This window comes from Salvelinus fontinalis, chromosome 36 (assembly GCF_029448725.1).
Source record: "Salvelinus fontinalis isolate EN_2023a chromosome 36, ASM2944872v1, whole genome shotgun sequence".
Taxonomy (NCBI): domain Eukaryota; kingdom Metazoa; phylum Chordata; class Actinopteri; order Salmoniformes; family Salmonidae; genus Salvelinus; species Salvelinus fontinalis.
In genome coordinates this window covers 13,364,126-13,376,220 of record NC_074700.1, presented here as the reverse complement: position 1 = coordinate 13,376,220, position 12,095 = coordinate 13,364,126, and the positions used below count along the sequence as shown (strand labels likewise).

Below are 12,095 nucleotides of genomic sequence, written 5' to 3'. Positions count from 1 at the left end.
TAAAGCAATCACCACCAACAACAGGTAGGCTAAAACAACAACCAAAGGGCCATGTTGATTTGAATTGCCACAAAAGAAAGAATGTGTGAACTTGTGAATAGCCCAGCGTAAACGTGATCAGGCCTGTTAATGCATTAATCAAAGTGATAGGAAGCAATTCATTTGACAGCGAAACCCATTGTCAGAGCCCAGACAGTGGTATAAAGTCAGTCCATCCCTCTCTCCCTCTCTATCCCTCCTCCTCTTCCACCTGTCTCCTTGGTAGCTGCTGGGTCAAAAAGCAGAAGTTCATCAGCTGATCGGCCTGTGCACCTTCAGACTCCGACAGGAAGGCGAGCCATATCCGAGCAGAGAACGCGGCGTGACGGGCAGAGAGGGAAGGTCATCAGTGGAGAGCGACAACGCGCACAGAGAGCAATAGTGAGTAAAACAATGAGGGATGCGCAATTGTCATGAACGTTCTATAAAAACCTGCGACTCAAAGGCTTTAGAGAAGAAGTGCAAGAAGACCCCAAGGGAAGGAAGCCAAGTTCACCTATAGCGCATCTGGAGAAGGTAAGACCCCTGAATTAAATTGGCGTCTATCCTAACATACAGTAACAATGTGAGGTTTTACATTTGTATTATATATTTCAAATATAGAGACTGTCGTTTGGCTGTAGTAACTGTACATTTGACTCTCTGTTCAACATGTGTTTTTCTCTGAGGAGATAGGTCTTTGCACTACAGATTAACTTCTAATGGCATTCCTGTGTACCCTTACTAGCCCCTAGTCATCAATAAAATGTGCTGTGTCAACTCTGCAGCTTTGCCAGCTTTGCAATGAATAAGCTCCGAGTTGGCCAAACGATTGCTGCCAGCTTGTCATATTCAGAGAGAGATAAAAACAGAGGGAGAAACAAAGAGGAAGGGATTTCAAATATGATACAGCAACCTTGAGTGGTATATGATAGTCAATTTGAGTAGCCTACTTATCTTACCATTCTTGGACCTTGTATCTGACTCCAACGCCTACTGCCCTGCCCTTTATAATCACTTGCAGGAGGCTGTCCTTCGTAATCACTTCTTTTGAACAGAACTCACATGCCAGGGGTATCAATCTATCTGCACTACTTCTCCATCTCTCCCCTTCTCCCCCACCCGGCGTCTCACCCCTACTTTTGCAGCAACAATACTGGTCCTACATCTGTAGCCTACCTCTCTACTGTGTTCATCAGATGTCCCTCTTCCTGATCTTTCTGATATATCGTTGGTTGATGTGACTGGACCTGTGTTCCCTTTCTGTGTCAGGATAGTGCTTTTCTCTCCCTGTGATATGACTGCCTATGATTGACTTGTTGATGCATTCTGTATTGTGATGGATTTTCTCCAGAGTCACACAGATCTTGTGATAAACTGTAGACCCCTGCGCGGCCCTGTCCCCTCACTTAGTGCGATGTGTGTGTTGTTTTGTTCAGGTCCTGACTGAGCACGTGTGTGATATTCAGTATGGGCACTAAGACATCATGTGTCTAGTCATTCAAACTATTCTATATATGCTGCTGAAGGCAATGAACTCTTAAAAAATTCCGTTCAGCATGCTGCTGACTCCTAGCGAAGTGTCTCTGTGTCTCTCTGTGTCTGTGTGTCTGTCTCTTTGTGTGTCTCTGTGTGTCTGTCTCTTTGTGTGTCTGTCTCTCTGTGTGTATGTGTTTCTTTGTTTCTGTGTGTCTGACTCTCTGTCACGATCGTGTGGCGGATTGACGGACCAAAACGCAGCATTTGGAAAATAAGCCATCTTCTTTTATTTTAAAGATGACGAAAAATAAACACGAAACACTTAATACAAACTAACAAAACAACAAACGATCGTGAAGCTAATAAACGTCGTGCACACACACAGGCTACAAACGTTCTGACATAGACAACTACTCACAACCAATGAGAGCCTATGGCTACCCTAAATAAGGCTCCCAATCAGAGACAACCGAAATCAGCTGTCTCTAATTGGGAACTCATTCAGGTAACCATAGACTCTCCTAGACAACTAAACATACATAGACAACACTAGACACATGTACTCCACACAAACCCATATACTATACCCAACAACCCCTTTACCATAAAAACACCCAAAACCAACAAAACACAAACATTCCCCATGTCACACCCTGACCTAACAAAAATAATAAAGAAAACAAAGAATACTAAGGCCAGGGCGTGACATAACCCCCCCCTTAAGGTGCGAACTCCGGGCGCACCATTACACAGTCTAGGGGAAGGTCTGGGTGGGCTTCCATCCACGGTGGCGGCTCCGGCTCTGGTTGTGGTCCCCACGTCACCACAGTCCCTAACCACCTCCTAGGCTTCCTCCAAATGACCCCCCTCCACATTAACCACACTGCATTAAGGGGCAGTTCCGGACTAAGGGGCAGTACCAGGGTAAGAGGCAGTACCAGGGTCAGCTCCGAACAAAGGGCCAGTACCAGGGTAAGGGGCAGTACCAGGGTAAGGGGCAGTACCAGGGTAAGGGGCAGCACCAGGGTAAGGGGCAGCACCAGGGTAAGGGGCAGCACCAGGGTAAGGGGCAGCACCAGGGTAAGGGGCAGCACCAGGGTAAGGGGCAGCACCAGGGTAAGGGGCAGCTCCGGACTGAGGAATGGCAGCTCCGGACTGAGGAATGGCAGCTCCGGACTGAGGAATGGCAGCTCCGGACTGAGGGACTGCAGCTCCGGACTGAGGGACTGCAGCTCCGGACTGAGGGACTGCAGCTCCGGACTGAGGGACGGCCCATGGCTGGCTGACAGATCCGGCTGCTCATGGCTGGCTAACGGATCTGGCTGCTCATGGCTGGCTAACGGATCTGGCTGCTCATGGCTGGCTGACGGATCTGGCTGCTCATGGCTGGCTGACGGATCTGGCTGCTCATGGCTGGCTGACGGATATGGCTGCTCATGGCTGGCTGACGGATCTGGCTGCTCATGGCTGGCTGACGGATCTGGCTGCTCATGGCTGGCTGACGGATCTGGCTGCTCATGGCTAGCTGACGGATCTGGCTGCTCATGGCTGGCTGACGGATCTGGCTGCTCATGGCTAGCTGACGGATCTGGCTGCTCATGGCTAGCTGACGGATCTGGCTGCTCATGGCTAGCTGACGGATCTGGCTGCTCATGGCTAGCTGACGGATCTGGCTGCTCATGGCTAGCTGACGGATCTGGCTGCTCATGGCTAGCTGACGGATCTGGCTGCTCATGGCTAGCTGACGGATCTGGCTGCTCATGGCTGGCTGACGGATCTGGCTGCTCATGGCTGGCTGACTGATCTGGCTGCTCCTGTCTGGTTGGCGGCTCTGGCAGATCCTGTCTGGTTGGCGGCTCTGGCAGATCCTGTCTGGTTGGCGGCTCTGGCAGATCCTGTCTGGTTGGCGGCTCTGGCAGATCCTGTCTGGTTGGCGGCTCTGGCAGATCCTGTCTGGTTGGCGGCTCTGGCAGATCCTGTCTGACGGACGGCTCTGGCAGATCCTGTCTGACGGACGGCTCTAGCGGCTCCTGTCTGGCTGGCGGCTCTAGCGGCTCCTGTCTGGCTGGCGGCTCTAGCGGCTCCTGTCTGGCTGGCGGCTCAGTGGGCTCATGGCAGACGGGCGGCTTTGCAGGCTCATGGCAGACGGGCGGCTTTGCAGGCTCATTGCAGACGGATGGCTCAGATGGCGCTGGGGAGACGGATGGCTCAGATGGCGCTGGGGAGACGGATGGCTCAGATGGCGCTTGGCAGACGGGCAGTTCAGTCATCGCTGTGCAGACGGCAGACTCCTGCCGGCTGAGGCGCACTGTAGGCCTGGTGCGTGGTGCCGGGACTGGTAGCACCGGGCTGGGGACACACATCTCAGGGCTAGTGCGGGGAGCAGCAACAGGACGCACAGGACACACAGGAGGCTTGGTGCGTGGTTTAGACACTGGTGGTAAAGGGCTGGAGACACGCACCATATAGCTAGTGCGTGGAGGAGGCACTGGTGGTACTGGGTTGGGGCGGGGAGGTGGCGCCGGAAATACCGGACCGTGCAGGCGTACTGGCTCCCTTGAACGCCGAGCCTGCCCAACCTTACCTGGTTGTATGCTCCCCGTTGCCTGACCAGTGCGGGGAGGTGGAATAACCCGCACCGGCCTATGTAGGCGAACCGGGGACACCATGCGTAAGGCTGGTGCCATGTACGCCGGCCCGAGGAGACGCACTGGTGACCAGATGCGTTGGGCCGGCTTCATGACATACGGCTCAACGCTCAGTCTAGCCCGGCCGATACGTGGAGCTGAAATGTACCGAACCGGGCTATGCACACGTACAGGAGACACCGTGCGCTCTACTGCGTAACACGGTGTCTGCCCGTACTCTCGCTCTCCACGGTAAGTACAGGGAGTAGGCGCAGGTTTCCTACCTGACTTCGCCACACTCCCTTTAAGGCCCCCCCCAAGAAATTTTTTGGGTTGTACTCACGGGTTTCCAGCCTTGTCTCCGTGCTGCCTCCTCATATCGCCTCCTCTCGGCTTTAGCTGCCTCCAGCTCTTCACGAGGAAGGCGATATTCTCCCGGTTGTGCCCACGGCCCCTTACCATCCAGTATCTCCTCCCAGGTCCACGAATCCTGTGTAGGTGGGTCCTGTTGCCGCTTTCCATGCCGCTTGGTCCTGTAATGGTGAGTAGTTCTGTCACGATCGTGTGGAGGATTGATGGACCAAAACGCAGCTTTAGGAAAATAAGCCATCTTCTTTTATTTTTTAAAGATGACGAAAAATAAACACGAAACACTTAATACAAACTAACAAAACAACAAACGATCGTGAAGCCAATAAACGTCGTGCACATACAACAGGCTACAAACGTTCTGACATAGACAACTACTCACCACCAATGAGAGCCTATGGCTACCCTAAATAAGGCTCCCAATCAGAGACAACCGAAATCAGCTGTCTCTAATTGGGAACTCATTCAGGTAACCATAGACTCTCCTAGACAACTAAACATACATAGACAACACTAGACACATGTACTCCACACAAACCCATATACTATACCCAACAACCCCTTTACCATAAAAACACCCAAAACCAACAAAACACAAACATTCCCCATGTCACACCCTGACCTAACAAAAATAATAAAGAAAACAAAGAATACTAAGGCCAGGGCGTGACACTCTCTGTGTTTCTGTGTGTCTGTCTCTCTATGTGTCTGTGTTTCTTTGTTTCTGTGTGTCTGTGTGTCTGTCACACTGTAGAATACTTACAGTAAATGATAGACTAAATATCACAGTGACAGCCAGTAATGAACGTTACAGTGATGTCAGGCTGTTTGTCTTTCTCTCCCACTCTGTCAATACACTCTAACTTAAAAGGCTATTTACCGAAACCCCTAATGGCTCACAAATTGCCATCTGTGAAATCCAATCCAATAACCAGCAGCAGTGTGTGTGTGCTATAACATTTGTGTTATTTTGCAATGAGTTAGTTTAGCCTCATGTTTTACAAATGTAGCATACAGACCAACATCTATGTAAAAAACTGTACTGTTTTTTATGTCCCAGTTGATGACTAGGCCCATATAGACAGCAGCTTGGTTTCCATGGCAACACCTACACACTCTCTGATAACACTTTTTACATCTCTTTCCTCCACAGATGTCACCAGAGGGACCCTCATAGCTGGAAAACAACTTTAACTCAGCTCTTACAACCAATCCTCTCCTCTGACATATTGACAGCCGCCTGGTCCAATCACTACTCACTTCCCCACATCCCCTCCAATCACCAACCTCCACCCCACACCTCCGGCGCAATGGCATCCTACAGCCCCGCCCCCACACAAGATCCCGCCACCAACGGCGGGTCGACCTCGCTCAATTCGGGCGGCTCAGGGGGCGACAACGATTCCATGAAGCTGAAGAAGGAGATCTCTCTCCTGAACGGCGTGTGCCTCATCGTGGGCAACATGATCGGCTCGGGCATCTTCGTCTCGCCTAAAGGAGTCTTAATCTACAGCGCCTCCTACGGGCTGTCGCTGGTAGTGTGGACCATCGGCGGTATCTTCTCTGTGTTCGGGGCCCTGTGCTACGCCGAGCTGGGGACCACCATCACCAAGTCAGGGGCCAGTTATGCTTACATCCTGGAGGCCTTCGGAGGGTTCCTGGCCTTCATCAGGCTGTGGACTTCCCTGTTGATCATAGAGCCCACCAGCCAGGCAGTCATAGCCATCACCTTCTCTAACTACATGGTGCAGCCCGTCTTCCCCACCTGCATCGCCCCCTATCTGGCTAACCGCATGCTGGCTGCAGCCTGTATATGTGAGTATTTTATAGTCATTGTGTATGGAGAGGTTTTGTTTGTGTTGGTGCAATACTGTTCCACTGTAGGCCTCTACCATGGTTAGGGCCCTGAGTTTTTCCTTACCGATGGAAGTGATCAGGTATGTGTGTGCAAGGACTTTGCATGCAGACAATGATGTGTGTGTGTTCATACTCCCATGAGTAGCGAACAGTGATGTGTGTGTGTGTGTGTTCATACTCCCGTGAGTAGCGAACAGTGATGTGTGTGTGTGTGTTCATACTCCCGTGAGTAGCGAACAGTGATGTGTGTGTGTGTGTTCATACTCCCGTGAGTAGCGAACAGTGATGTGTGTGTGTGTGTGTGTTCATACTCCCGTGAGTAGCGAACAGTGATGTGTGTGTGTGTGTTCATACTCCCGTGAGTAGCGAACAGTGATGTGTGTGTGTGTGTGTTCATACTCCCGTGAGTAGCGAACAGTGATGTGTGTGTGTGTGTTCATACTCCCGTGAGTAGCGAACAGTGATGTGTGTGTGTGTGTTCATACTCCCGTGAGTAGCGAACAGTGATGTGTGTGTGTGCTCCTCTCTTTGTGGAAAATGTGGGAAACGAAACTAAATGACTCACAGCATACCCAAGTCAGCACCTTAGCAACAGAAGGGAACACGAGAAAGGTTGAAAAGGGAACAGAGAGGGGAGAACAGAGACTACAGACACCAACAAGTGTTTCCTGTATAAGACAGAGAATAGGGGAAAGGAGAATTGACTAAATTTCAGGATAATTTAGCAACATTACAAAGCGTCAGTGTGACCAGATTAAACTGCTGGCAATGCTCATTACTCATGACAATAGAGTACAATAATGTAGTGTAAATTGATCATTTATAAACCACCAAAGGAAGCAAGGAAGAATAGAGATGAGCAAGGAATGTAGAGAGAGGGAAGGAGGGAGTGTTGTCATGGATATTGTTCTAACAGATTAGAAGAAACCTGGACCCCTCAGCACAACCACTAATAGTCATATTATTACTGTGGGTTGATAGTCATATTATTACTGTGGGTTTGATAGTCATATTATTACTGTGGGTTTGATAGTCATATTATTACTATGGGTTTGATAGTCATATTATTACTATGGGTTTGATAGTCATATTATTACTATGGGTTTGATAGTCATATTGTTACTATGGGTTTGATAGTCATATTATTACTGTGGGTTTGATAGTCATATTATTACTGTGGGTTTGATAGTCATATTGTTACTGTGGGTTTGATAGTCATATTATTACTGTGGGTTTGATAGTCATATTATTACTGTGGGTTTGATAGTCATATTATTACTGTGGGTTTGATAGTCATATTATTACTGTGGGTTTGATAGTCATATTATTACTATGGGTTTGAAAGTCATATTATTACTGTGGGATTGATAGTCATATTATTACTATGGGTTTGATAGTCATATTATTACTGTGGGATTGATAGTCATATTGTTACTGTGGGTTTGATAGTCATATTATTACTGTGGGTTTGATAGTCATATTATTACTGTGGGTTTGATAGTCATATTATTACATTGGGTTTGAAAGTAATATTATTACTGTGGGATTGATAGTCATATTATTACTATGGGTTTGATAGTCATATTATTACTGTGGGATTGATAGTCATGAGTAAGTACAGTATAAGCCACTACTGGAACAGATTGATGGAACACATAGAACATGAGAACAACCAGATGGAAACCTGGGTCAAAGAGACGGAAGTCATGGACATTAACAGAATACCACTGCTACTACAGCAACAAGATAGAACACTGTTACGAGTCTTACTAAAAATCAAATCAAATCACATTTTATTTGTCACATACACATGGTTAGCAGATGTTAATGTGAGTGTAGCGAAATGCTTGTGCTTCTAGTTCCGACAATGCAGTAATAACCAACGAGTAATCTAACCTATCAATTCCACAACAACTACTTTATACACACAAGTGTAAAGGGATGAAGAATATGTACATAAAGATATATGAATGAGTGATGGTACAGAACGGCATTGTAAGATGCAGTAGATGGTATCGAGTACAGTATATACATATGAGATGAGTAATGTAGGGTATGTAAACATAAAAGTGTCATAGTTTAAAGTGGCTAGTGATACATGTATTACATAAAGATGGCAAGATGCAGTAGATGATATAGAGTACAGTATATACATATACATTATATTAAGTGGCATTGTTTAAAGTGGCTAGTGATACATTTTTGATCAATTTCCATCAATTTCCATTATTAAAGTGGGCTGGAGTTGAGTCAGTATGTTGGCAGCAGCCACTCAATGTTAGTGGTGGCTGTTTAACAGTCTGATGGCCTTGAGATAGAAGCTATTTTTCAGTCTCTCGGTCCCTGCTTTGATGCACCTGTACTGACCTCGCCTTCTGGATGATAGCGGGGTGAACAGGCAGTGTCTCGGGTGGTTGTTGTCCTTGATGATCTTTATGGCCTTCCTGTGACATCAGGTGGTGTAGGTGTCCTGGAGGGCAGGTAGTTTGCCCCCGGTGATGCGTTGTGCAGACCTCACTACCCTCTGGAGAGCCTTACGGTTGTGGGCGGAGCAGTTGCCGTACCAGGCGGTGATACAGCCCGACAGGATGCTCTTAATTGTGCATCTGTAAAAGTTTGTGAGTGCTTTTGGTGACAAGCCAAATTTCTTCAGCCTCCTGAGGTTGAAGAGGCGCTGCTGCGCCTTCTTCACAACGCTGTCTGTGTGGGTGGACCAATTCAGTTTGTCCGTGATGTGTACGGCGAGGAACTTAAAACTTACTACCCTCTCCACTACTGTCCCGTCGATGTGGATAGGGAGGTGCTCCCTCTGCTGTTTCCTGAAGTCCACAATCATCTCCTTTGTTTTGTTGACGTTGAGTGTGAGGTTATTTTCCTGACACCACACTCCGAGGGCCCTCACCTCCTCCCTGTAGGCCGTCTCGTCGTTGTTGGTAATCAAGCCTACCACTGTAGTGTCGTCCGCAAACTTGATGATTGAGTTGGAGGCGTGCATGGCCACGCAGTTGTGGGTGAACAGGGAGTACAGGAGAGGGCTCAGAACGCACCCTTGTGGGGCCCCAGTGTTGAGGATCAGCGGGGTGGAGATGTTGTTACCTACCCTCACCACCTGGGGGCGGCCCGTCAGGAAGTCCAGTACCCAGTTGCACAGGGCGGGGTTGAGACCCAGGGTCTCGAGCTTGATGACGAGTTTGGAGGGTACTATGGTGTTAAATGCTGAGCTGTAGTCAATGAACAGCATTCTCACATAGGTATTCCTCTTGTCCAGATGGGTTAGGGCAGTGTGCAGTGTGGTTGCGATTGCGTCGTCTGTGGACCTATTGGGGCGGTAAGCAAATTGGAGTGGGTCTAGGGTGTCAGGTAGGGTGGAGGTGATATGGTCCTTGACTAGTCTCTCAAAACTTCATGATGACGGAAGTGAGTGCTACGGGGTGGTAGTCGGGACAGTTCTGAGATAAGCTTTCTCCTTCAGGTTCTAAAACATCTCTCAAGTAATAAATATCACTCATTCATCTAATTACAATCCTGACACACCCACATTCACACACACACACACGCTCTCTTAGATAAGCAGTGCTTTAAGGAATGTGAATGTGCTGATAGCTGCTAGGTAAAAAGGTAAAAGTCCTTTTTACTTCAAGACTCTGACCCCAGGCTAATGGCTAATGACAGCTCAGTCAGCATGGCACAGAAGTGAACTATAACCACAGCTCTAGGATCAGATTAGCCTACACCCCATCCTAACATTAACCATCAACCGGATGGAAAAACACCTGATCTAGTATCAGTGTTTAGAGGCGTTAGAGGCAACTTCAACATACTTCACAGCCATGAGAAGACCGGAAACACCTCCAGGTAGAAATTAACTATAACTACAGATCTAGGATCAGATTACCCTACCGTCAACCCTAACCGTGATCCTGTATAAATGGGTAGGAGTTCTGCGTACACCACAGGACAGAGCCCAAACATGGCAGCCGGCAATCTTACCCCTATTTTGAAACAGTCTATGGTGTGCGTCCCAAATGGCACTCTATTCCCTATGTAGTGCACTACAGTTGACCAGGGCCCATATGGTAGTGCACTACATAGGGAATAGGGTGCCATTTGGGATATAGTATATGGTCTCACCACACATCTGGACCAGATCTAGAGTAGCCTAGAGAACCGACCTGATCCACACCCTCCCACCCTTCTAGCCTTTCACTGTCAATACAACCACGCCTAGGACATCTGTGTGGCCCGCTACACTGTCAGTTCTCTATTAGTCCGGATCACTCACTGCCTCTGTCTGGACCGGTCTGAATGGAGAGATATGTTATGTTTAAGGAGACCTCCTAGTGATAAGAGACTGTTATGATCCATGGCCTCATAACTGGGGTAAAGGGTTATGATCTTTAAGGCTTTGTCCTCCGTTTGGGGGAGGAAGGGAAACGGTATTCTGGTAGATAAGTATTAATCCTCATTTCAGGGGAGATTGGTGGACACAGTGTCATGGCCCGCTCTTCATTTGGGAGAAGAAGGGAGAGATGGTGACTGTTATGATGATCAATGATGTACATAGGCCTTCATCCATCTCTGATTATGATTAGGATCTTGATATTTGGCCTGACCATGTGACCGCACCAGGAAAACCACAGGGCCCTAGTTATGAACCTCTATTTATGTGGGGAAGGGTGATGTGTGTATGTACTGTGTGTGTGTCAAAGTATATGTTTGTTTTAACATGAACATTCACTTGAGTTGTAGATGTGAACTTGTGAGTGTTAATCCTTTAGGTAAACACTGTATGGTAGATACCATTACGGCTACTTAGCATTACAGTAATGCAGGAAAATATTGTTGAGGAAAATGTTGGGTATACCAGAGGATTATCAAACATTATGCAGTGTGAGGGATATACTCTATATATAGACGCTATGTCCAAAATGGCACCATATTCCCTATTTAGCGCACTACTTTTGACCAGAGCCCTATAGGCCCTTGTCAAAAAGTAGTGTACTAAATAGGGAATAGGGTGCCATTTGAGATGCTAACATAGTGAAGAGAAGATACATAGGATATTATTAAATCCCAGTGAGTGGGAGGACAGTGAGGATTCAGACCTCCATGCTGTGACTATCTGAACTGAAGTTTATGAACTTAAAGGAACAAACACTGATAAAGACATAGAGAGAGAAAATATGATCTGGAAAACATGCTGGACTGGGGAGCAGTGGAGTACAAGGACACAGTTAGAAACTCAGTCTGTATCTGTCAGCCAGTCAGTCAGCCAGCCAGCCAGTCAGTGTGTCTTTCACCCAACCAGTCAGCCTGCCTGCCTGCCAGCCAGTCAGCAATTCAGTCAGTCAGTCAGCCAGACAGTCAGTTTGTAATTCAGCCAGTCAGTGTGTCAGTCAGCCAGTAAGGCAGTCAGTCACCCAGCCAGTCAGCCAGCTAGTCAGTGTGGCAGTCAGCCAGTAAGTCAGTCAGCCAGTCAGTAAGTCAGTCAGTCAGCCAGTCAGTGTGTCAGTCTATCAGTCAGTCAGCCAGACAGTCAGTTTGTCATTCAGCCAGTCAGTGTGTCAGTCAGCCAGTAAGTCAGTCAGCCAGACATTGTGTCAGCCAGCTAGTCAGTCTATCAGTCAGTCAGTTAGTGAGCTAGACAGTCAGCCAGTCAGTCAGACAGTTAGTCAGTCAGTTAGTCAACTAGACAGTCAGTTAGTCAGGTAGACAGTCAGTCAGTAATTCAGTCAGCTAGACAGT

General features: G+C 47.9%; 1 protein-coding gene across 1 annotated transcript in view; it reads left to right on the top strand.

The window, feature by feature from the left end:
* Positions 1–224: 224 nt before the first annotated feature.
* Positions 225–12,095, top strand: part of LOC129835230 (Y+L amino acid transporter 2-like) — a 20,325-nt gene continuing 8,454 nt past the window's right edge. The window contains exons 1-2 of the mRNA XM_055900757.1: positions 225–555; positions 5,647–6,308. Coding sequence (XP_055756732.1) covers positions 5,804–6,308 — 505 coding nt within the window. The 5' untranslated portion in view covers positions 225–555; positions 5,647–5,803. The remainder of the gene's footprint in view (positions 556–5,646; positions 6,309–12,095) is intronic.